The sequence below is a fragment of the Tachypleus tridentatus genome, chromosome 4 (genome assembly GCF_004210375.1).
Source record: "Tachypleus tridentatus isolate NWPU-2018 chromosome 4, ASM421037v1, whole genome shotgun sequence".
Lineage (NCBI taxonomy): Eukaryota > Metazoa > Arthropoda > Merostomata > Xiphosura > Limulidae > Tachypleus > Tachypleus tridentatus.
The window spans coordinates 50,384,689-50,412,367 of record NC_134828.1 but is presented as its reverse complement, the minus strand read 5'-3'; the positions used below and the strand labels follow the sequence as shown (position 1 = coordinate 50,412,367).

The 27,679-nt window shown below is 33.4% G+C and overlaps 1 protein-coding gene across 1 annotated transcript; it reads left to right on the top strand.

The window, feature by feature from the left end:
• Window positions 1-460: 460 nt before the first annotated feature.
• Window positions 461-27,653, top strand: LOC143249108 (repulsive guidance molecule A-like). Its single transcript, XM_076498430.1, has 3 exons — window positions 461-882; window positions 2,970-3,463; window positions 24,410-27,653. The coding sequence occupies exons 1-3, from the start codon at window positions 780-782 to the stop codon at window positions 25,043-25,045; spliced, it is 1,233 nt and encodes a 410-aa protein (XP_076354545.1). The 5' UTR covers window positions 461-779; the 3' UTR covers window positions 25,046-27,653.
• The last annotated feature ends 26 nt before the right edge of the window (window positions 27,654-27,679 follow it).

Sequence of the window (27,679 nt, the reverse complement as noted above, 5' to 3'; positions counted from 1 at the left end):
CAAACTTTAGACTTCTTTATTACCAGTATTTCCATAAATAAACTATCTCTAAATCTATAAACGTTTAATTATATTCCATTGTATAATATTAAACATATAGCAAATACGATTATGTAATTTTTGTTTTATTCATCAAATATAACTTTATAAGGTTTTGTAATCAACTGGTCTTTAGAATACTTTTTCCTCTTCTTTTCGTTACATCTAACGTTTCTTGTTAAAGGTGTAAACTAGTTTGCCCACAGGTGTGTTCTTGCTGCCTTTCGCGATTCTTTGGCTTTCCCCTTTTCTAACCCTGAACGATGGAGTTAGCCTCCGCCTTCGAGTACCATAAAGGTCACAATCACGTCTTTGCTGCAGAAACCGGTCTTTTAGCCCAATCACAAAACATCTTGAGGCGCTGGTTCATCAATGTAGGCATGGATTTGTGGTAGAGCGCATGCGTTCATTTTATAGCTTTGACACTCTGTATTCTTGTGCTACATCGCCACGAAGCGCATTTATATTATGCTGAAAGAGTACTCTGAGATTTTGAAATGTGTTACTTACTTTCAATTTATTTCGATTTTTATAGAGAGAATACATATCATAATGTACTAAAAGCTCATAGTGATACAATACAGAATAAATGAAAGTTTAGAAAAAGGAATGCCACTATATAAAGACTCTTTTCAAAGTGTTATTTTTTTCAAGTTCCCAGCGAATGCAGGCGGAACCGTAAGGAAACCATTCTTTCTGACGCAGTACGACGCTGCCGCGGCCCCGCTTTATGGGTGGTGATGGGGCCGTGGCCTTTCGGCAGCTACCCGTTATTGTCTATCGGTTGTGCATTTTCCAATTTTCTTTTTCTGGTCTTGATAACAAGCAGCTTGAAAAGTGCAGGTAAGACTTAATAGGTTCTGAAACTTGCTTAACGCAGAGAAAAACTTTATATTTTTTATTAATACAATCATAAACATAGTATTTGCATACTTTTTAAATTAACCTTCAGTAAACTGAATATACAATCAGGCGAGAATTTTCAAATAACGATACGAAGCTCGAGTGATATACTTATGGCACGTTGTAGATTGTAATATTTGGAGGAATATGCAATTAAATTACAGAGCCATGAAAACTGGAGGTTTGAAGACATGGATGACTTAACACAGCTCATATGTTTGTTTTTAATCTAACTTTAAATTTAATGAAAAGTTTAACATTTGCTCAACTGCCTTAAAAATATCTTATCACGTTTGTATATATTTGTTTCGTTTAGTACTGCACTATATTGTTATACTATTATTCAGAAGCTTTTATGTTTGTTTTTTGAATTTCGCGCAAAGCTACTCGAGGGCTATCTGCGCTAGCCGTCCCTAATTTAGCAGTGTAAGACTAAAGGGAAGGCAGCTAGTCATCATCACCCACCGCCAACTCTTAGGATACTCTTTTACCAAAGAATAGTAGCATTGACTGTCACATATAACGCCCCCACGGCTCAAAAGGCGAGCATGTTTGGCGCGACAGAGATGCGAACCCGCGACCCTCACATTGCGAGTCGCACGTCTTAACACGCTTGGCCATGCTGGACCCTACTTTTATGTTTAATATTAATTTATTACGTCCGCCTCCAGCTGCACCCATATACAAATATTCATACTGTTTTGGATTATGAACATATTTGTATTTAAGCTGGTGCATCTACTGTTGGAGGATTTTTTTTTATTAGAATCAATCACTATTATTAATTCACTGCTCAAAATACCATAATGTCTGTTATTAAGTTTTACTGATACTTTAATACGTTTTTAGTCTATGATAAAATATAAATTAGGGAATAACATTTTGTTTATTCAACAAACAATATGCTTTAAATAGTTTATTGTGGTTGCAATGGTTTAGCTACAGGCAATGTAACAAATTGTTGAAACAAAACAGAGAGTATTAGTAAAATGATAGCTGGAGTAAAACAATGGAGTTACAAAGATGGTTAAAGATGTAAACTTGTTTTCTTGGAACATAGAATATCTAGAAACCTTGAACCAACTGTTTAACAGTACTAAAAGCTTGGACGAAGTACATCGGGGGGTCTGCTTCAGAAATGGATCAGAAAAGTTGAAGTGCAGAACTAAATACTTCAATATGAAGGAAGAAGTCATACTAACTTAATTCCTCACAAGGTTCAAAGGAGGGCTAGGATGTTTCTGAGAGTGGAAGGGTTATCCTATGGAGATAGATTAAGATCTCATATTTTATCTTGGTGAAATAGAGACAGAAGGATATTTAATTTAAGTGTACAAGGCACTCTGGTGGACCAGTAGGATAAAGTCCTCTGACTTCTTTGTGCTATGTTTTGAAGACAATCAAATAAGAGGGCACATATTTAAGATTTCTAAAAGACTAGGCTATAGTTAAGTCTTATTTTCCGAAGAGGGACTGGTTTAAGAAATAAGTTGCCATCTGCAGTGCAGAAGGCCTACACTACAAGAGATTCAAACAGAGAGAGAAATCCATAATTTCATTAAAAATAAAAAGTGAGCTTTTATTTTTTCTCAGTTGTGGGTATGCAGGAACTTGTTGATGGACCAAATGGTTCTTTGTTACACTGATGTTAGTATATCTTATTCAAGCAATAAAAAGTTTAAATCTCTTAATACTTCTATATTTGTGAATGCATTTTAAAATTGCTATGTTTCTATTTTAATTTTCTGTATGTGGGAAATTAAAATTGCTTCTATAAGCAATCTCTTCAACCTGTTGTGTATGAAGTCGTGTCTGATCCTATCAGTTTTTGTGAGTAAAATGAAAAGCTCTAAAATTGTTTGAGAAATATAATTTGTGTTGCATAATGATTTGTTTTTTTTAATAAACCATTAATGAAAATGTAAAGGTGTAACTGTGTGCACTGGAATTCATCAGATACATCTCTGTTGCAGGTTAATGAATTTATGTATATTTTTTTTAATGTATATTGTTTGTTTGTTTTTCAGCTAGTTCCACTTGTCAAGTTAACTTATGCTCTACCCAGTTTGAACATGAAAGTCAGTCCCAACCACAACTGATTAGAACTGATTCTAATTATCACTACTGCACAGTGTTGGCTAGTTATGCTAACTGCATTAGAGCTACAGGACGTAGTTGTCGTGGCAATTTGAAATTCCATTCAATCTCAACTTTAGTGATGCAGTGGTTCAATAATAAAAACTGTTCTCAGATCATTGCTAAAGGTGTAGAATATCCAAGGAAACAAGCTCCAAAACCCAAACAAATGATACCAGGATGCATGTTTCAAGGCAGTCATTCTGGTCCTGTGACATTTAGTCACTGTGGACTATTTGGAGATCCACATCTAAGAACTTTTTATGATGAGTTTCAAACTTGTAGAACTTTAGGTGCTTGGCCACTGATTGATAATCCATATCTTGCTGTTCAGATCACTAATGAACCTGTTCTAAGTGGATCCAAAGCCTCAGGAACTACAAAAGTAAGTTTTTCATTTCCTTTCTTTTTTTTTTCTGAAGTTTTATACTCATATGTTTAATGTAAGTGAGATAAACCAGTTTAGGAAGTTCAGTCATTTGCTCTGAGCAACAATCCAGGTGGTGATGCATTTTTAATTTGATATTAATCATAGTGTTTTAAAGCAAAGTACTCTGAAAATAATATTGTTATTAATTAAAGTTTTACATTTTAAGATTTAATTGTTAATAATGTTTGCATTTTGTTAAAAAGTGCAAACCTAATAAATAAAAAAAATTCTGTGCTATGCTTTATAAGACAGTTAAGTGTGATATACATATAAAAAAACTTATTCCCCTCAAATGTTAACTTTATAATATATACTATTTTTAGAATAAATATTTGTACTGAAATGCTGATTTCCCCTTTTTTGTACAACCAATATTTTCCAAAGGATAATAGATTCCAGTCTATTGATTATTTACTCTGAATAATATTCTACAGATAAATGCATACAGTTGGTGATTTTCACTGTTTTTACACCTTTTAGCCATTTTTCATTGGCTACTCTCTGGTTAAATAAATTTAGTTAGATTTTAATAATTACTGAAGTGAATCATATGACTTACATGAGTTTTAAGTGCAATAGGTTTTGATCTACCAGTTTTATAATTCTATAATAAATATTACCTGGCTGAGTAGATGAAGTTTTGCAAACAATCATAAATTACATCTACTGTAATACAATGTATAATTACTAAGAATAACAAGTTAAATAACTCTGTTTTTAATAGCAAAATTTTATGCATATCTTTGTATCATACATGTTTAAAAAGTCGTTATTTATATATCTAGATTCAGAGCATCTATTTGTGTAATATCACAGCTACATAAGACTTTTATGCTATAAAAATTATGTCTAATCAAATCGTGATGACGAGAAAACCTACTTATATAGAAGATTACGTATTTAAAAACAGCTGGTATGAATAGAGAAAACATTAGTAGATGAGCGAACAACGTTTTGACCTTCTTCGGTCGTCGTCAGGTTCACAAAGATTCTTTAAGAAAGGGTTACTGACCGGTAGCTGACCACATGTGTGAAAGCGGTTGCGTAATTGAGTGTAAGAATGTAGAGGGCGTGCTTAGATGTTGGATATATTTATTAATATAGGTATAAAGGTTTTACTTTGTATTGGTTTATTTTGGGCTTGAGTTGTTATATAAGTAAGGCTTCTTTAATTTTGCGTTTGTTTATGTTTGTTTCTTTATTTAGTGAACCTGACGATGACCGAAGAAGGTCGAAAGGTTGTTCGCTCCTCTACTAGTGCTTTCTCTACCCATACCAGCCATTTTTAAATATATATGTCTAGTTAAGGTATAATCCTAACCACATGGTTAGTATATTTCTAAAATTTGATATGAATTAAAATAAATTTATAAGTTCCTTAATAAAACAAGAGCATCAAATTTCATACGTTTCATAAATACTGTTATGAGGATCTGCAATATAAACAACAAAAACACAATCGCTGATTCAGAAACCCCCAAAGTAAAGAAAAAAAATCTCCAAGTGAAACATCAGAAGAAGCGTTTTAACTTAGAATTACAATAAATTCCCGCAATCATCGAGAATGGTGTAAGTCTACACAAATGATCTGTTTATATGTGCAAGTTTATGTAAGCTTGAGACCTACGCCCACACGTGACATGTTTAACAAACTTCCTACACCTTCTCCAGTACCTGCACCAACTTGCACTTCCTGTGTGCCTCAGCCTCCTTCCTTACGACTGAAACATAACTTTGTCAGACGTGCCACTTTTCGAGGTCAGACCTCTGTCAGTCGAGTGTATTGTGGGATTACAATTAACCAAACAACCATCTAATCTGGCTGACTGATAATTACTGGATTACAATGCATATGGTGTATAAATTGACGAATACTTGTAAGTGTTTTATGTTTTGTTTTTTTATAACAGAACTTTAATTATTCATACTGGTAGTTCTAGAGTTATATTTTTAATAAAGAACCCATTTTAGTAACTTTTGGAAATAAGATAAAAAGGAGACAAACCATATAACATGAAGCTAAAACTAACAGTTTGGAGAGAATATTATAGGTTAGGCTATAATCATTATCATAAAGAATTCCTTAATCCTAAACTTCTTATCATCCTTAAGTTTTCCTTGTTACTTTTACCGGATTGTTATTTTCTTGTAATAAATTTTAATTTTAAGGACAACAAAGTTTGTAATTAACCAATGAACGCCTTACAATAAGTTTATTTGTTGGTTTGTTTTAACATGAAGTTATACGATAGGTTTTTGCACTTTCCACCATATCAAATAGAATCCAAGATTTTAGTGTTGTAACTACCGCAGAACCACTGGGAGACTTCGCATTATGAAAACGTCTGTGAATGAAGTTTAACTTAAAATATGTTTCGAAACACAACCAATAATTGTGGACATTGTCTAAATTATGTTATTAAATTTCATTTTAAACTAGAATGTGGTAAGCCGTAGCAACTGCTTTATTTTTCCAGTGATAGTGAACTGCAAAATGTGAGAGGCGACACATTTGTATTAAATTGCTATATGCACTTATTAATACATTATTGTGACTGAAATAACCTCAGGATAGTAAAGTCGCTGGTGATTTTTTAAATATGATTTTTATTTTTCACTATCTCTGAAAAAGAATTAGCCACAATACGTACAGTTATAGGAATCCAGATTGATCCGTATACCACCAATTTGATCACAGTTATTTTCATTAAAACATAAAACGCAGTATCTTAAAAACTAAGTGTTTTTGTTTACTATTTATAGTATCAGAATATACGTAGAAAATTCAAAAAATTAATATTGACTGGTCATAACTCGCTGTGTGCTTTAAATTCAGACATTTGATGCAAGGTATCTTCCTTCCTAACGATGGCTCAGCTGTTAGTTGACTTACAACATTAAATACCGTGTTTCGATACCTGCGGTGGCCATAGCATGGCTAGCCCATTGTGTAACTTAGCACTTTACGGCAAAAACTTCCAGTGGCAAAAGTTACTTAACTTTCCGTGTCCACCTCATATAACTTATGGACATAAGCATAAATAACAATTTCTACAATTAATCTTAATAAAAAATCAAATCAATGCACTTACATTTCAGACTACCCATTCATTCATGATAAAACGTTTTGTTCGTACGCCACATCTGAAAAAATGGTTTACTTTCATCAACTTTCCTCTAGTTTAGGCACAAAGTGTCTCTTCATGGGATTAAACTTGCTATATTTGTTGTAAAACTTTTGACGTGCTTTAAAAATCAAGTTAACTGCAGATGATGTATGTTGTCTATTTCACGTCCATTTCGGCTCAAAATCAGATCTGTCTGTCTCCCACAAGACAAAATATTCTACGAAATACTATACATATGTACAACACAATTTCTTTAAAAGTAACAGTTTAAACGCCAAAAGCCGAACTGTTAAAAATCAATAGATCTCTAAAATTATTATAAAACTAGTTAACTGCAAATGTATTTTTGTTTCCTTCAATGTTGAGCTGGAAAGGCCATATTATGAAAAATTTGGAGAAAAAAAACAAGAAAACATCTGCAGTTGGTTAACTTGTGATTCTATAACAGTTTCTAGGCCTATTAGTAACCAAAAGTTCGATGACTCTCAATATGTTGTTAATACAGTTTTTCTTATAATTGATTGAAACCAATACATGTGTTATTATGTGGTTTTCTTTTAAATATATACCATAACCACTCGTTAACCATTTTGTTACTTTTAGGAACAAGTACACAGCTAAGGGAAGGATGCAACTTGCAACTTAAAAGATTGTTTTTAGCTATATATTTTTATAATATTTTAGCTAGAGGGAGCTACGGGTCGTGATGACAAAGTTAACATCAACGAGTTTAACAAGACTGGTATAAAACACCTAACAAGTTCTAAAAATTGACGTAAAGATATCTAATTTGAGGGTATTTTATAAATCAGGTCTTAGACGTAAAGTGGCACAATTAAGTTTATTCTTAACGTTAGTGTAGTGAAATTAACATCATTTGTAAATGTTGCCTACCCGTTCCACACTCTACAAGTTTGTAAAAATAATAAAAATTGAGAAATAAACTAATTTGTTATTGTTATGAGAACTGGACTTTGAATTATTTTCAAGAGAATAACTTGAAAGAACCTACAAACGAAAGAACGACGTTACAGTATCGTAAATACAGACTGGAACTAGATGCAGCTTACAATTTATACTAGCGTAAATAAACTAAGAATTGTGTGGTTTTGAATTTCGCGCAAAACTACACGAGGGCTATCTGCGCTAGTCGTCCCTAATTTAGCAGTATAATACTAGAGAGGAGGCAGCTAGTCATCACCACCCACCGCCAACTCTTGGGCTACTCTTTTACCAACGAATAGTGAGATTGATCGTCACTTTATAACGCTCCCACGGCTGAAAAGGCGAGCATGTTTCGTGTGGCAGGGATTCGAACCCGCGGACTGTGAGTCGAGTGCCTTAACCACTTGGCCATGCCGGGCCTAGCTAGAAAAAAACTATGATTGATACAGATTAGGTCACACGAGAATCTTCCCTTCGCTAGTCTCAATTCATGTTTAAATTATCAGAATGCTCTTTAAATTGGAAACTTGTTTCAAGTTGTACTTATGTCTCGTGAAAAGTAAGCTACATGTTCTTATACAGTATAGTATAATAATACATAGCTCAAAATCATTAAAGAGTCATTGAAATTTGTGGTGGTATGGTTATGAGAAGATCAAATCACTGTTAAAAAGTCCCATCAATCACGCTATCGATTCATTTTTGTACAAATCAGATATTTTAGAATAGTTCATGTGATCTGAAATGCAAGTTATTTGACATTCAACCTACGTTTGTAAATAACCTTTTGGTAGGTGTGGTTTTACATTTTGGCAGTTCACAACATTCAACTTCAAGGTGGAGTATAATCATAATGAACAAGAGAAGCCTGATGCTGGTATTGCTTGCTTAAAATGAAATTGTTCTCATGGTTCTGAGTTATCCTTGACCACTCTTTTAAAAGAACTGTTTTATTTTTTAGTGTCTGAAGTCACTTAACAGGACGTGATACGTTTCCTAAGAGCGTTCTTTAAAAAGCTTGATTGGAGTTAAATCTACAGAGCATAAAAATTACACTATTTGGTTAAATTTCTTCTTGAAGAAAAGTGTCTACGACTTAACACAGTGAGTGCGAGCCCTATAGCATTTTAGGCTGAAATTCTGGCAAGTTCTACAAAAATATGTTACTCTAAAGGTATGTGGTACAGTTTTGCAGATTATCGGAAAGCTCAACAAAGCTTATACCTACTAATATTATACTTCTATTGTCGCGCTCAACAATACTTATTCCTCCTTACACTGTACTTCCATCACCGCCATATGTGTGATGTTCCTATGTGAAAATCACATAACGTTTTAAGAAAACCTAGGACCCATTGGTCCATCTCACTTGTTTGATACTCTTAACTAAACTAAAACTATTAATAAAGATATTTTTAAAAAATCTTAAAGCCGGTCCTTATCATTCATTCAAAGGCAACTCGTTCCAATAGCAAACCACACTTTCAGATAAACAAAACTGTCTTAGCTGAAGATGACTCCTACCCTGCCAAAATTTATACTTCTGTTCCCTAGCTCTAATATGAAAAAAGATAATACATCAACATTACCAATTTAATTTAGTCTTAAACACCTCAACAGATGCTAACTTTTTCTTTTAAAGAAAAAATAACCTGAGATATTTCAATCTCTCCTCATATGACAGTCCTTTCATCCAAGGCATCATTCTAGTAGCCCTTCTCTGAACACTGTCCAACAATTCAATGTATTTTCTAAAGTAAGAAGGCCAAAACTGAAAACAGTATTCCAAGTGTGAGCTAACCAGTGACCTACACAATGAAATTGTAATTTCTTTAGACATGTATTCGATATTTCTATAGGTACAACTTACAATCCTATTTAGCCTACCACTAGCAATAACACACTGCTTAAATGACTTTACAGACTGATCAAATGTTATATCAAGATCCCTTTTTTTCATGACATTGTTAAGATTATTCCTATCCAAATTATACTTTTAATTCAAATTATGATAACCCACAGGCATTTTCCTCTAGTAGCCCAGCAGTATGTCTTCAGACTTACAAAGTTAGATACTGGATTTTCATACCTGTGGTGGGCAGAGCACATATAGCCCACTGTATAGCTTTGTGCTTAATTTCAAACAAACCTACATGCAATGTCTTTAATTTATTATAATTAAAACCCATTTGCCATTTATTTGCCCAACTCACTAAATTATCTAAAGTCATTTGTAAATCAGCAGCATCCTCTTCAGAGCTAGCAAAATCCAAAACTTCAATGTCATCAGCAAATTTAAGCAACTTTATCTATGCCATTGATCTCAATTAAAAAGAGCAAAGGTCTTAAGACTGAGCCCTGATGTACCCCACATGTTACATTGATCCAGTTTGTCTGAATTTCATTTGTAACAGCCTTCTGCTTTTTCTGATCTAGCCACTCTTCTACCCAATTTGCTAACTTACCCGCACACTTGTAGAAATAATACTTTTTACAAACCTTTTATATGGCACCTTGTCAAATGTACTCTGAAAATACAGATGAATCAAATCTACACTCTTGTCCTCATCTATAAATACATGAGCTATTTCAAAATAGTATCTAATTAGTAATAAACTTAAGTACTCATAGAAAGTATTAAACATGGCAATAATTGATATAGGATCATCGTAACCTTATGGTAAATGCAAGATAAAGATAAAAGAAATTCAAGAATGGTATTCTTGAGTAACAAAGTGAAATTATGTTGATTATCTGATAAAATTCTTAACTTTGTTAAATTACTTTGCAAAGTATCTTTCATCAGACTTTCCAGAACTTTTCCCTCAACTGGTGTAAGTCTAATAAACCTATAATTACTGGGACAAACTTCTGTTATGTCCCTTAAAGATAGAAGTGATATTTGCTAATTTCCAATCTGTTTGTACATGTCCACTATTCAAGAACTTACAAAATATTGTGGCAAGTGGCTCACATATCCAGTCCTTGACCTCCTTTAAAATACCTGGGGAAATATTGTCTGGCCCAGGAACCTTGTCATTCTTTAAACTTCCCAATTATATTTTAATAGCTCAGAATTTATGCAATTAGCTTATTCAACTTTGTTTTTATCTATCAATTATTGAAGATGAGAAATATTTTGTAATACTTCATTTCTAAAAACTGAAAAAAAGCAGATTTTAATAAGCAAGCCATCATCAGATACAAAACTTTCTTTGTCATCCATCAAGGGTCCTATCCCCCTCCTAACATTTTGTTTACCCCTAATGTACTTAAAATGTCATTACTGTTAATTTTCATGTTTTCAGTCAATTTTTCCATCTTTCCTTTTGGATGTCCTAATTTCCTGTTTGACTAACTTTCTTGATTGCCTATAACTTTCTATAATACCAGTCAATTTAATTTTTTTTAATTTTTTATGCTTTCCTTTAATTTAATCTCTTATACCCTTTGTGAGCCAACCTGTTTTTTTACTTACAACTACCCTTTCCTTTGTATAAAGAATATGTTTACTTTGAATATTTTAAAAATTGTACACCTTTAAAAATTTTCCACATTTACTCAATGTCCCTAAATAACTCAGCTGCCCAATTCACAGCAAAGAATTCTTGTTGGATCCCTTTAAAATTTGTAACCAAAATATTATTATTCCTTATCTCCATATGCAGCAAAACATTATGCCTAATTGGGAAATAATCACTTGCATCCAGATGTTCCCTGATTTTTCACCTTATTAATCATTTCTATATTTGAAGTTACCAATAAACCCAAACAAGCATTTTTTCTAGTAGGTTCCTTGGTGAAAAAAGCCATCTTGAACAATTTCCAAAAACCTTTTTCCTCACAGTTTGACTCCAACATTTTCCTGTCTGTCTGCCTCAAATTTAAATCACCTTTAATTATGACTTTATTAACAACTGAAATGTTACTCTCATCATAACGTTTCTCACTAATTTCCTTAGTTTCATCTGGTGGTCTGTAACAAATTCCTACAAAAAGACTTTTTGCTTTACATACAAACCTACATGGAATCAATATTGTGATATTATTTCTGATATCCTCAACTTCAACAGGATCTAACTCACATTTTACATATAAAGCCACCCCTCCCCATCTTTAATACTGTATCCCTATTAAATATTCCTTAACCCTGTATTTCAAAGAAATTTCTGTCATCAAAATCATCAACGTTTAACCTTGTTTCAGTATTCTTATTATATCAAAATCCTCCATTCCAACCAGTGCTCTAAAGTTACTTATTTTATTTCTTACACTACTAGCCTACTCTTATAATTTTATATATAGTTATTTTTTATGCTAAACTTTTCTTTGCTTTTTATTATTTTCACATTTAGTTTATCCTGACATTCACCACTACTAGTCCTAGTTTAAAACTTCCGTTACAGCTGAGTAACGGCTAGCTGTTACGGAAGTTTTAAAATAAATATAAACCGTTCATTTCAAAAAGGTCCATTCTTTCACAGAACTGATTACACATGTAAAACAACCAATCTAAATCTAGCATTAGTGCTGATCAAGCTCCCGGTTGTCTCCAAATGAGTGGATACTTGTTACCTGGGTGTAGGACGAAACTAATCTCTTAGTAAAATAAGACTGGTCCATTGGACGTGATCTAGGTACGGTACCAATGCAGGTTAATTAATTTTTGCCTTACTGTGAGTGGAATACGCCTCACTGGGCATCTAGGACAAAGGTCAACCTTGTGAATTCTATTTCTGTCTATGTACTAACCCTGGTATCCAGTTATGGCTGTAAACATCTGATCCAGTCTCGAAGCTTGTACACTGCGCATGCAATCGACGAAAAATAAAAAGATAACAGTCGTTTTCTCTCGTGATGGCCTATTTTGTCTTAGTGTACAAACAATTGTACTATTAAATTCAAGACAATTCCACGTGCTGTTAATGACATTTTGAAAACTTGGAGCCAAATTGCTGTTAATGGCTGACATATTCGTCTAATGGCTATCCACACGACTAAAACATCCAGCTATATTCTCTGAGGTTTATCCGTGGTTCATGAACAACTTAGAGCACTCTGAACTTTCGAAGTGACCACTGATACAAGATTGTATGAGACCATTATATATATAGTAAAGCATAGGTAGAATTATAATCAGGTATTTGATTTTTACAACAATAAACTGAGCGAAGAAATTAACATACTTTATGATAATGGTTTTTACCTTACCGTAAGTATGGTATTCAATGATCGTTTAAATATTTTTAGCAGTGCTTTTTTTTTTATCGATTCGAATTTGACATTAGTTTAATTCCAAGCCACAATCTATACTTTAATCTAGTGATTATTTTACCTATGTAAACAGATATCTTCTGCTTTAATGACGGCTGCAAAAATATAAAACTAATTAAATAACGTATGTTTTAAAATGTAAGATATAAGTGATTTATCACTCATGTCATGAAATGATTCCAGGCTTGTGAAAACAGAATTACTAATTTCTCCGAACTTTGTAAATTAATTTATAAAAATCAAATCACTACCTTAATAATATGTTTTCAAACACATCTTCGAACGTTTTGTAAATTGATTGATCGTTTGTTTTGTTTTGAATTTCGCGCAAAGCAACTCGAGGGCTATCTGCGCTAGCCGTCCCTAATTTAGCAGTGTAAGACTAGAGGGAAGTCATCACCACCCACCGCCAACTCGTGGGCTACTCTTTTACCAACGAATAGTGGGATTGACCGTTACATTATAACGCCCCCACGGCTGAAAGGGCGAGCACGTTTGGTGTGACCGGGATTCGAACCCGTGACCCTCGGATTACGAGTCGAACTCCTCAACACGCTTGGCCATGCCGGGCCCAAGAATTTGGAAATTGAATAATTAATATTCGTTTAAATAAAATAAATCATTGAAGTCTTGCTGTGAGGTTGTGCCAAGGACTACGGGAACAGCAATTTTTAAATCATTCCTTTCCTTCTGCACACTGCAATTTCTTGTCACTCATATTTCCTTTAATAGATTGTTGGTAATATAGTTTAATGATGGTATGACGTCATGTCCTACCTAAGTACTACAGTCTTATCGCCGATGTGAAATACTTTAACGATATCAGCCTACACCTTATTTGAACCCCAAACTTTATGATAGGGCTTATCTTCTTTTATACATTTAACATATGATGAAGTGACTGCCGCGCCCTGCAGACGAGGTTAAACTTGTCAGTTTAAAAGCTTTCGCCTGTACGCCTTTGTAAGGAAAAGTTCAAAGTGCTTTGTTCTTGCTGAAAAGGGTGAGCGTTCTGGATAAAGAGATATGTGGGTGGTTTCAAAAGCTGAAAAAGAGAGAGACGAAAAAACAACGTCGAACTTTTCATTAATAGTTATGTGAATGATAAGCATGTTGCATAAATTATCAAACTGTCTTGATGTGTCATGCATACACTGATAACCAAGCATTCAATTTAGAGTTTTCACAGTTTCTCTGAGAAACTCGAATGATGTGCAGTAGTGCATGAACAAATTATACGAACATAATAAATCAAACTAATGTGACATATAAGTTTGTGAAATTTTAGTCTCACATTAATTTAAATAAAATGTAAAATACAACCAGTTTGTCAACCTTGTGTTATCATTTCGGCAGTTTGAAGAACCGATAGTATTTAAATACTGATTGATACACATTTTCTGTTTACCATTTCCGTATTAAACGAGAGTATGTTTCGTGTTACTTAAGGCTGATGGTAGGTTATATAACTAACCACATGTTAATGTCTGTACTGTATAAGTTAGTTGTCAGAAATCTGCTGTATCAATTTATGTATATATGAGTTACCTGTAAATTGTATTACTCGCATTTTTCACTACTGAAGTAATTTACCTTCTCCTTTCGCCCCCCCCCCGTTGCTCAGCGACCAGTTTAGAGGATTATCACGTTAAAACTGGAGTTTCATTGCACACAGTGAGCAGAACACAGATTGTGTAGCCTTGCGCTTAATATAATACAAATTTTTCATATTCTACAGTGTAAATATGCATTTAAAATAGTTCACCCATTAATCATTTAGAAGCCTTAGAATGACCGACCGCTTTTTATTACTTCGTAGTTACATCCAACTGTTTGAATTCATAAGTAATATTTTATGAATAATTTTTCAACAAATCAGATGTAAAACCGTTTTCTCTTTAGAACTTTCAGTTCTTTCGCCTTTGGCTTGTGATTAAATGAATTATTATTTCTAACTTTGCGTGATGCATTTCAGTAATAAAGAAATAGATAACTTGATAATTTGGTGCACGTGAAGAGGTATTTATTAATTCCCAGGGTTTTTAATTATTGTGCCTCTTGTGATAATTTGTATTTGTTGCACTATTTCTATGGTGTATGTTCACTCACAAAAACAACCAGTAAATGGAGGGAAGCAAAGGTTTAAAGGCAGCACTAACGCAAAGAGAGCAATTCTAATATTTCAAAAATCACATTTGTCAAATTTAGCTTAAATTGAAAGTTTAACCTCTTTTTTCTTTTTACACAAATAACTCGTATTTGTCTGAACGACTTTTTTCTCAAAACATTTTTTACTGAGTCACCAATTTATTAGCATGATAACTTCACAAATAAAGTCAATATCTGCACGACATTTAACACATTTGTTTATATTATACTCTTCCATTGCTTTAAGTTTCTAACTTCAAATATATTTACAAATTGTCTTGTTATGAGTCTAACGAAGGCATTAATCGAAATTAAACGCCAAAGCCTCGTTAAAGTTGCAAAACATTGCAAACTATAAGGATGATCACGAAGAGTGTGTGTGTACATCAATTTTCTCACATTTTTACCATTTCTAGCTAACATCATGTTGTTAAAACAGTTTATGTTATGCATTTCTTTATTCCTGCCGCATTGATTATGCTTAAATATAACACATGACTAAAAGTGAACTTTTAAATTTTGCGATATCATACTTTTGTTTTGTGCTTAATTTGAAAATTATAAAAAGTGTTTCGCAATTGTTTCTCAGCATGTATATTTGTTCAGTTTTAAGGGGGGCTTACTAGGGTTTGTCACAATGTAATTATGAATCTATACATTGTACAAGTGAATGTCGACAAAATACTACAAAAAGTCATGACATATTTCTATATTTTAAGTAATGTTACGAATTAATAGGCTCATAACTAATTAATAGGTTCATAACTATCGATTTCATAATTTAAAAATAATAATGGTGCCATCATAATAAGATTCTTTATACCAGGAAACTTTGGTAACGTTAGTATTTGAAGTCAACCAACACAATGATTTATACTTTTTATAAACAGTTTCCTCCAGTGACACAGCAGGTTGTCTTTGGTTTATTTGTTTGTTTTGAATTTTGCGCAAGGCTACTCAAGAGCTATCTGCACTAGCCGTCCCTAATTTAGCAATGTAAGGTTAGAGAGAAAGCAGCTAGTCATCACCACTCACCGCCGACTCTTGGACTACTCTTACCAACGAATAATGGGATTGATCATCACATTATAACACCCCCACGGCTGAAAGGGTGAGCATGTTTGGTGTGATGAGATTCGAACCTGCAGCCTTCAGATTACGAGTCGAGTACCCTAACCATCTGGCCATGCTGGAGCCTTATTTAGAAGAGGATAATTTTTAGGGCTATTTTTTTTTTCTCTCTCTGGAAAGGGTCCCCAGTGATTATTCATATTGACCCTAGTGTTTTCTTTGTACTTTTAACGCTAGAAACCAAATTTCAACACGTGTAGCGGGCACAGTACAGATATTTCATTGTGTAGTTTTTTCTTAACTACAAACACAGAAACAATAAATAATTAATGCTCATTGCTGACGTCTTCAGTGGTCTTTTATTTAATGCATTTTTACGAGGAAAATGCACTTATTTCGAAAGTTAGATAATGTGATATATATTTTTATGAACTCACGGCTAAAAAAACTTAAACATTAAAGTTAATCAGCTTGAATTAACCAGCATTGTATTTGTTGCTCAAGGACGCCATTCTTGGCTTTTTTTTTTTAATCTTGCAATTACCATTAGGTTACGATGATCCTATATCGAATGTTGTCATGGTTAATACCTTGTACTAGTATTTACGTTTATTATTATAATTACTATTTTAATTACTAGCTACTTATTGTTAACTAATTAATAATTAGCCTTAAGTGAACTATAGACCGCACAGTGGGCGCTCTGCACTGTGCCCACAGCAAGGCTCTAATCCTGGATTTTAGCACTGTAAGCCTTGAACTGAAAGATAGCCGTGGGAGTTATATATTCTAAAGAAATTTCAAAATGTGCTAACAAAGAGATGATGCGGTTTGTCGCTATAGTAAAAAGGACGTTTTCAGCTGCTGAGTGAGGTTCGAAACTATGCAATATCATCACATATTTCCCACTGTCAAACAGTGTTATATTAGCTTCCCACATCAATAAAAGCTCTATCAGTTAAAACATATGTTTGAATAATACCTTCCTCCCCGCCACCTAATACAGTAGCACCGTGGTCAGTATTAAAAAAAAAAACAGTTTAGTAGTTTGGTCATTACAATATGTATATATTTGAAAACTGGCGAATAACAAAAATAAAACTGATAATTGTGGGAGAAAAACTGTTTTGTTTTGGAATTTCGCACAAAGATACTCGAGGGCTATCTGTGCTAGCCGTCCCTAATTTTGCAGTGTAAAACTAGAGGGAAGGCAGCTAGTCATCACCACCCACCGCCAACTCTCGGGCTACTCTTTTACCAACGAATAGTGAGATTGACCGTCACATTATACGCCCCCACGGCTGGAGGGCGAGCATGTTTAGCGCGACGCGGGCACGAACCCGCGACCCTCGTATTACAAGTCGCACGCCTTACGCGCTTGGCCATCCCAGGCCAGAAAAACTGTTAATGAACAATTGTAGTTTGTGGTTTAAATCATAATAGCATTTACTGATGTTTTATTTCAGTTAAAATTATTAAAATTAAAATGCACAGAATTAGCAGCAACAATCAACAAATCGGTTCTAACTAAATTAATTACCAATAGTATGGAAAAATTATCTGTGGGCAACAGAACGTTTGTATAAGAAGAATATTGTGAAAAGAAAACGTTTGACTGCTGTTTACCTGATTATGCGCAGCATATCAGTACAAAACAGTATTATGCAGAAAGATAACATTTCGTCACTGTGCGCCTGCTTTCAGTCAGCAAATTGGTGTGAAAATAATATAATAGAAAGCTTTTAAATCACTATGTCCTAATATCACCAAATTCGAAGACAGTTACAATTTCCAGAAGATGTTCCCATAATAGTTAACTTATAATTATAAACTATTTATTGTTGTTTTTATTTACTTACAGTTATTCCACTTCAATGAAAGCGAAACAGATAAGTAAAAAAGTTGTATATATACTGTATATTTCAATTAACGAGTAAGGATTGGGAACAGCTTTAGACACCATACATATTGTTAGTATGAATTATGTGATGAAGCTCGCTTATGGAAATGTTTTGGTCTCTACGTGAAATCATATTCATTTAATGTTAGTGTCGGTAAATATATATGATCAAACATAATAGTATAATTCATTTACTGAGCTACCAATGTAGTGCCTCTACCATAATGGAGTCTGAAATACTAACTTCAAGAGATAATTTTATCTAACTTACTTACCTCCAAATGATAGTACCTCATTCTTATTTTTATTTTTCGTTATTTTTTCTTATTATTCTTTTTTATTTTGTAGAGCAGTCTAGTCACCTTCCCACCTTTATTCCTTTAATGTATTCTACATCTGTATGTGAGACTGGCGAAAGAAGGTTAAGGCTGATAGACGGTAGGTGTATTCCCATCGCAATGTGGATCCTATTTCCTCAGTCACCTCCAAAACCTAGGGTGCATTCTATATCCCACAGTATATCCTGTACCATGGGATTCTTTCAATTGGTGCAGCATTTTTTACTTTTTTATCTTTGTTTCGGCTTGTTTTAATTATAGCAAAGTGACCAAACGTATATATTTAATGGTATTTTGTTATTCGTTTATTTTTTTTTTGTCTTTTAACTCATTGAATATACCATGAATAGTGACGTAACCATGTTACAAAGGGTATTGGCTCTCCATCCATTCCAATATTTAAAATTTCAAATACAAATTTTGCCTCACCCATGACATCACCATTGTTCATAAATCTTAACTTTGAATATCTAATAACAGGTTTTCAATCTTTTTGAAATCGTAATTTGCCTGAGAGCTCGGTTAATCACATTACAAGTCTTTAGATTGTCAGTATCAGAAAGGAGTACTTTATATTTCTTTATTATCAGTACCATTTAATCTCCCCCTCCGTCAATATTAAATCCAACCAGTTTAGCTCTACTTTCTCAGTTCCTGATACAATTAATTGGCATATCTTTTTCAGTATCAATTAAGATTAATTGAATGCCTACACTTCCTCAGTGTCGTAGCATAGTGGTTTGCTGGATTATCAAAATATCACGATTTGAACTTTAAGGTCAAATTCCACTATTAGGTCATATAAGAGTAGTCCAAGAGTTGGCGATGGGTGTTACTTACACCCTGCATTCTTTCCAAGCTGTTAGATAGCAGTTGTGTAACTACGCTCAAATATCCGAACAAAATCCTTAGAGTCAGTTCACAAGTGAATAATTCTAGCTTTGTTTGTTCAGTAATAAACTGCAAGTAATTTGATTATGGTTCATTTGTTTATTCCTATAACCCATTTAGCGTTACATCTTCATGTGTGATAACGAACAAGTATTTTATATCTGTAGTTTGTCCTCAACAAGTTTAATTTTTCCAAAATCTTCTAGTTTCATTATTTTGAGCTGCATGTTCATTGTTCAGTTATCTAACACTATATTGCAAACTTTAAATTTTGGTATAAATTCATGTAGAATTAGTTTTAAATTAATACCATTATCATTATGATGACAGAGAGGAATTTAAAAGTTTAATTAAAGACTTTTAACACGTTTTAATAAAACACAAAGCGAAAGACATATTTATGGTGATAAGAGAAATAGAACGAAAAAATACTTGTTTGTAGCGAAGTATCCCTGACGAGTCAGCGAGCTCATGACGCTAACCATCGGTTTCGGTAATCAGATATAGCTTATTTTGTAGCTTTGTGCTTTACAACAAACGAAATAGAACCACGTAAAACAAATAACATACATTAAGATTCAATAATTTTAAGTTGTGTATATGTATACCCTTTATTAGTGAAGTTTTATAAGTGATAGAAAATAACTAAAAAATGCCTGTTCAAAATTATAGGAAACGAGAATTTTCAGGACAATTCCTTGTCGCCAAATGTCTAAATGCCACTTATTCCATATCTTGCTTCAACAGTTAATTATATTAAAATAATATACGAGGACTTGATGTTAGATAATTTTTGATAACCTATTTAAAAATAAAATAAAAATGTTCATTTTCCATCAATACATTACTGGTAGTCAGCGCAGATTGATAGTTTTAAGTTCTCTGTGCATATTAACATTCAATGAAACTGTGTGGTGGTGATACCTAATAACAAAACCCAATAAACTGTTATATTAGCTTTCTAAGTCAATAACAGCTCCATCAATAAAAACATATGTCTATGGACTTATAACACTGGAAACTGGGTTTCGATACGCGTGGTGGGCAGAGCATAGGTAGCTCATTGTGTACCTTTCATTTTAATTACAAATAAACAAACACTGAACAATATAAAGAAAAGTAATTTTTTTGCATGAGTATAATAATTTTCGTGCTGCTGTAGCTTTAGTTCCAGTTTGTCTACATTTAGCGACTTCTCTATCTTGAGCATCTCCGATATTATTGGATTTTGAGTACCTCTAGGCGTGTCTCATAATTATAAGCCACTAAACCAGGGGTGGGCAACTCCACGGCCACTGGCCACATGTGGCCAGCTCGAATTTAAAAATCAACTTTTCCCACCATTTATGTTTTATCGCAAATTTGGTAATCAGTAAATAAAATATTATTCTAAAAGGTTTTTTTTATTAAAAGCAAGGGTGCTACTGAAGTGGCAATTTAATTGCTAATTTCTTACATTCACTTGTAATACATAACAAACATCTAGAGTGAATGACCTCAATTTATAAGCATTTTCTAGAGCACGTTTCTTCTGATAACATATCTAACGTGACTCATTCCTCCCTTTGTCGTGTAAGTAGCAAAGTAAGATGTCACTTTTAAGTCCAACCTGACTAGATCAACCAGGGATATGTGTTACTCAACAGTCAACTGTCAAGTGAAGAAAGTCTGCTGAAAAGTGTCAATTATAATTTGTCTGAAGAAATGGAAATCACACCAAGTAACATTGCTTCCATATGTAGCTATTCTCTGACTTTAAAAAGTGGGGGGTTGCAGTTTTCAACTAGAAGATTTTTAGAGAGGAGAATCAGAGGATCCTTCAGATATTCTTTTAAGGTTTTGAAATCGCTGCAAGGAAAATCACAGCAAAATGTATCTAGGGTAGTGAATATAATTACATTACATCATCAGCACAAGATGCTGAAATTGCAGCAATCAAAAGAAAAGTAAAGCCTTGAGAACATTTCTGCGAGGACTGGAAGTAGGTAAAGATATAGTTGAAAGTAACTAAACTACTCCAGAAAGGTTTCTTCATATGGAAGGTTTGGCAGCTGGGCTTGCCTGGTAAAACTATAATAAACTGATTGACTTAATTTTTTTAAAAAAATACATTATATATGATATGGTGGGTGGGTGTTATCAAAACATCCAACCTGAAGGTGCAGAACCGATTTTAAAGATCACAATTCAGGCATCAATGAGAGACAATGGAAATGATAGTCCATGAAGCACAATATAGTATATTATCATTTTTCTATACATATTATTCTTAGGATAAATTGTTAACAACTCAAAATTCAGAAATGTATTTGTTGAATTGTGAAAGACTAAACTAATTACTTCTGATGTCCTGTCACGTATTGTTTGTATCATGTAATCCATATCTAAAATAAACAATGGCAGTTATGCTAGGTTTTTATGTTTTATAAATATGATCCAACTGATGGAAAAGAGTAAGAGACTGAATCATTGCACCATACCTCCTTGTAAAGCTATTCTACAGAAGATGTGGAAGTGAAATAATTGTGTTGGTCAGCTGAGGAAAGGAGTAACCAAAGCACAAACTGTATATCATTGACCAGATGGACATGATTATAAAGTTGTCCCTGCAGATTTGATAGTTCAAGAAATGATCAAGAGAAGGTGGAAATTGAAAGTCCTAGTTTGTCTTCATATGAAGATAAATACAGGAAAATAAATGAATAACTGTACTAAAAACTATTGTTTTAAGGCCAATCTAAACTTTTAGGAAACGTTTTATTAAATTTTAATTTTATTATGAGATAGGGATTTAGTCTCATTTTACAAAAATAACTTTGTTGAGCTATCCTTCATTGTTATTACATTCAGTGGTTAAGATGTCCCAAGGGGTATATGCCTTTCCAGATATTCCACCCAAACAACTGGCTATTTTATGCAAATTCAATCGAGCAAAATACTTTTTTTTTTTTTTTACATTTTATCATGAGCATTTACTATTTGTGAAGGTGCATTCATTTAATAAAAATAATTTTACAGTTAAAAACTAGGCCTATCAACTGATACATTATTTACCATTCTAGTGCAAACATCAAAATTGAGTCATGGTTTAATGATAAAAAAGCTTTTCCCAAAAAGGTATTATCTATTACAACAAACGTGTAGTTTCTGCATTGTGATTTACCTTACCAAGATTAGTGAAATCAGTAACAGATCATGACCTGTAGAACCTGATATACTTAAACTATAAGTCTAATATTTGATACCCAACTTCAGAAATAAATATAGGTATTTTCTGAATAGTTTAGTGAAAAATCACTGAAGAGTACTCTTAAATATGATGGAGTTAAACGGGAAATAATTCAGAAACATTATTTTAAAAAAGAGCAAAAATGACACTTGTGGCTTCTTAAAAGCACCATAACCACTTCAAATGTATAAAATAAAATTGCTTGGTGAGTTCAGGCGAAGATGTTTCATTTGATGCTCCACAAGCCTATAATTATTCATACTGACATATTACACTTCAGATATTAAATAGATGATAAATGATCCCAATATTTAAGATTTTGCCTCTGGCACCTTCTTTGACCACAATATGTACATTCAAGTTCGTGATTTAGGTGCATCAAGGAATGATGTACCCTCCAGATATATTAACTACAGAAACTGGCCATTTTATTCAATAATAAATAGATTCAAACTCTTGGACCTTATGATTTGGCACTAAAATTTAGTCTTACTAGTTTTAAACAATCCAGGTTTTAACTTGTGTTCTCAGATATATAGATCTGTATACAAAAATCCCACAGGAACAAATAATTGTAACGGGTTAGCCTTACATTCGAGTGCTGGAGGTATTAGTCGATGAATAAAAAGAAGAACAACAATTATAATTATTTTATCGTAAAATTGTTTATTCTAGAAGAACAAAACGTAATGAGAGGCATATGGAGAATAATAAGTTTTATTTATTAAACTGTGGACATTGTGCTGAGTTATTAAAGCGACGTATGGAAGTATTTTTTTTACCACAATATTTACCATTGCCTTTATTTCTCGTTCTATTTCTTTCTTTAATTTGGTGATTTGTATAACATGTATGTCAGTCTGTAAGATAAATCAGATTTACGTTTCAAAATTTAAATTTTACTTGGAACATGAAATAGGTCTACGTTGTAAATTACTTTCATTACATTTTCAAGCTCGTTACGGTCTACCTAGATGGTCGCATATGGAACTGTGTTAAATACCAGTTTATTGTTTACTGTAATAAATTGATATGTAAAACTAGAAAATGTCAATGCAGTTTAGTTTCACAAGTTTTTTGTTTGTTTGGTAAGCACGCTAAAAAGTTTTAAACGGTTTCAGTAGGCTTAAACTTCTTTTGTCTGAAAACTTCTTAGTGTTGTTGTGGTTGTACACATAGTCCTTTAGTGTATTTGTTTAAAATGTTGGGGTAACGTAGTTATCCATCCTGCTTAGACCAGATTTAGCTACTTACGTGTTCTTCCTTATTAATTAAACGAGAGTGCAAATTAACCTACGTACAAAAAAAAAAAGACTATGTGGTCTTTCAAGGTTGAACTTGCACATCCACTTATTTAAATTCACCTTTTTTTTTTAATAATCAATTTCATTCTTAATACTGCTCCCCATTGGCTCAGCGGTATGTCTGCGGAATTACAACGCTAAAAACCGGGTTTCGATACCCGTGGTGGGCAGAGCACAGATAGCCCATTGTTTAGCTTTGTGCTTAATTCAAAACAACAACAACAACATTCTTAATACTACTATAAAGTACTGATCGCCACTACTGCCGACAGTATTTTATAGAAATAAGACCGTTCTAATTGTAGCCTAGTTTGTGTTTCTGAATTTTACGCGCGTGTTCTCTCGTCCTTTTATCGTAAGAATAGTCTTTTATCCTATCGTCCTCCTGGATAATCTTGTAAATTTCAACAGTATAACCTCTTGCCCTTATGTTTTACTGAGAAAGTAAGGTTAAGAGATTTTTATCTTGTAAGATAATTTTCTTATTCCTGAAATCATCCTTTCGGCCTTTATCAATAAATCACCATCTTTGCTTAGATAAGTAGGCCAACACTATACAGTATGTTACGTCTAACTAATGACTTGTATGGAGCAGTGGCTGACTTATTTTGATCATTGCTAACCTGTAATATTGATCAGCAGTCTTCTTTATAAAATATTTTGTGTTTTCTAGGTGACTGTTTTGGTGCGGGATTACAGGCCTTGCACAGCAGAGAAAACCTACGAAGCCCAGACCGGTAGTTTGCCCCAGGCGTTTGTTGACGGCACACGAGGAACAAGAGAAGATGACACTGTATTTATTGTTGAGAAGGAACCTGACCAGCACATTGAAATACATGCCCGCCACATCTCAACTCATATAATCATCAGGCAAGTTGGAAAATACTTGACTTTTGCCATAAAAATACCACAAGAAATTGCCAGATTGGGTAAGCAAAGTGAAACCTTGCAACTTTGTGTAAAAGGTTGCCCACGACGAGAACTCATAGATTATAACAAGCTGGTTGGTTCAGCAATGCCTGTGCAGGAAGCAGTCAACATGTGTAGAAACTGGAATGTCACAGACTTTTACTTTGATGCTTGCGTTTTCGATCTACTGACAACAGGGGACTTGAGCTTCAGTCAGGCGGCTGGTGAGGCTAGAAGAGATGTTCACTATTTAAATCCCTCCTCTGCCAATGGCGAGAATCGAACGTACTTGTTACCAGGCGCCGTGAGTGCCTCGAACAAGGGAACGCCAGAGAACAGTGCTCCTGGGCGGCCGTTAGTTCTATTTGCCATAATAACATGTTATGTATTCAGTTTGTAAAGAATTAATGTGAGTGTCTTGTGAGCTATAGTTAAGATAAAAGTATTGACCATAATATAATGTAAATATATTACAGAAGAAAGATGGGGGAAGTGTGAAGTGTATTTACTCAGGAGTGAACCGAACGTCACGTGATGATAAGTTTTTTAGTCACCAATAGAATACGGTGATAATCATCTTATACGTATTGTTTATAGTATTTACTTTTGTTGTGTATTGTGTTAACCCACTTTGATATACAGATACAAAAAAATTATGTGATATTTATGACATCACAATATACGATATCAATATATATATATTTTACGAAGCCGAGACGAATAAGAATCATGCACGACCATATCAATTATCATCCCGTGTTAGGTTACTCATCATTATCCACTTTGTGGTTGTTATAATGGAGTGAAGTTAACAGTCAGTATTATTATTAAACAAAGTCTACAGTGTCCTGTTACATTGTATTTAGTTTATCATTCTAATAACAACTTCACATACCGCTGATGTAATTTACAGTGAAGTTAATTGCATTATGCAGTCAATACGATAAGTAATTACATACAACGACGAACTAAAAGTGGGTTTCTCTGAAGTAAAATTTTTAATTATATCTTGTCAAGATATTTATCAGTTTCATGAATTACAACTCGATTTAACCCAATATTTATATCCTTACAAGTTTGTAAATATCTCTTTGATCCTAGAATACATTCGGTATCACGTGGTCGTAGGTTATTGAATCAAGAACTGTATTACCAAAATGTTCACCGAGGTTTCAGTGGGATACCCAAATACAAGAAGACCATATCAACCAAGATGTAGCTACAGTACGAACCAAACTCAATACTTCTGTTTACGCATCGGAATTCAAAACCTACGCTTAGACGTTCAGATTCCTATATGGTACGTTATTCACAAAATGTGCAAGTTATACATTCTGTAACGAAAATCACCTCTTATTCGAGAATGATTGTTCTTCGAATACATAACCTAAACTTCAGTAGTATAGTATAAAAGCAAAGCAGAAATAATTCTCTGTCCATCTTTTCATTATTATTATTACACTTGCAACTCGAAAGGTGATCTAAATATTTTTATTGCATCTGTTTTTGACATTTTTCTTCCTTGTTATTTTCTTTCCTCACCATCACAATCTTGTATGCCCGACGCCACCTTGAAACCTCTGATCTCCCCTGATGTTTTTCTGCATTATTATTGTTAAAAATAATTAATAATTCTTTGTGGTAATAAACATTTTTGTTCAAAGAATGGCCAGAATATGCACCAGTTCTAAAGCATTTAGTTTAAGAGTGAGGATTTTAATTCTGTTTTTCTATGTTTGATGAAGTAACTAACCCGTCCGTGCGGGCCAGCTCCAAGGTTATTGATCACCTGTGTTTACGTACGTGGTCGTTCGGCATCTCCTGTTAAGCGTCAACGCCCACCTTTGGTTACCTTCACACGCGTTACTCGAGAGTGCAAGCTTGCCCTACCCTACGTTGTAATGGTTTAGTCCCAACTGTGGGGTACAACAGCTGGGGCCATCGTTGTAAGGAGCGTGGCGGCGAATGATTCACGGCCGGTGAGGGTCGTGCCCTGCAAAAACACCGTCATATAAACCATGTACTTGTCCTTAAAGCGTTACAAACAGGCTTTAACCATCTTAGAATGTGTTTTATAACACGCCAATATCTTATGCTAGAGTCAGCAGAGTGAAAAAATTCCTTATCGATTACAGTTCAAAGAATAATAACCATTATATAAACACAAAAGCTTACGTAATGAAAAGTTCAAAACAAATATATAAAAATATATACATATTTGTGTGTGTATATTAGTATATATATATATATATTCAGAAACAAGTCGATGTTTGTTCTTATACTTTGATCATTGAAGTCAATAAAATGAAAATATAGCGTTTACAGTTTAGCAAAGGCTGTTAAGCACTATATATTACAGTATCGTAGTTGCACAGTTGCAATGATACTTTCTTGTGCCATGAGAGCCTCAGCATGTAGAGTTCAGTTGATATATCAAACTATTATCGTTTACGCGCCTCTTATATGATGATCTTCGCACTTATACAGGATAAGAGAAATAAATCCCCGTGACCCAGTTAAAAACAAACGGCGTTTAAATAAATATAAATTGTTGATATAAAAAACGTAGTTTAGATAGAATATTTTATATGGCACGTTATACATAGGTTGTAACTTGTAAACACCAGAAATTATTAGTTAGAATGGCCCTCTCTTGTATAGGGTTGTTGTTAGTGTCGAAAGTACTTCACAAAATAACAGTACATTTATTTAAGTTTTTTTTCTGTTGAAAAATAAAAATATTTTAATGTCTTTCATCTGTTACCACCTATTTTAGAACGTATATAGACATATAATTTTCTGTATATTTGTAGATTTCTGTCAACATCGGGTATATATGTAATATTTCTTGATGTTGTAAATTTTGAGACAAAATGTAGCAAACTTTTTATCTGCTAGTGTACTTTTATGTATATTTATAAATTATTCAGATCAATGTTTGCTAATGTAACACTGGATTCAAATATTCTAAGATTTTATCAAAATAAAATTATGTATTGTGAAACCTTTTCGAACGTATTGCTATAATACTGTG

Bases quoted from the DNA above. Each gene is read 5' to 3' on its own strand.
- LOC143249108 (XM_076498430.1), top strand. From the start codon at position 780: ATGGGGCCGTGGCCTTTCGGCAGCTACCCGTTATTGTCTATCGGTTGT. The intron at 883-2,969 runs GTAAGACTTAAT...TTTGTTTTTCAG, and splicing joins AAGCAGCTTGAAAAGTGCAG to CTAGTTCCACTTGTCAAGTT. The intron at 3,464-24,409 runs GTAAGTTTTTCA...TGTGTTTTCTAG, and splicing joins AAGCCTCAGGAACTACAAAA to GTGACTGTTTTGGTGCGGGA.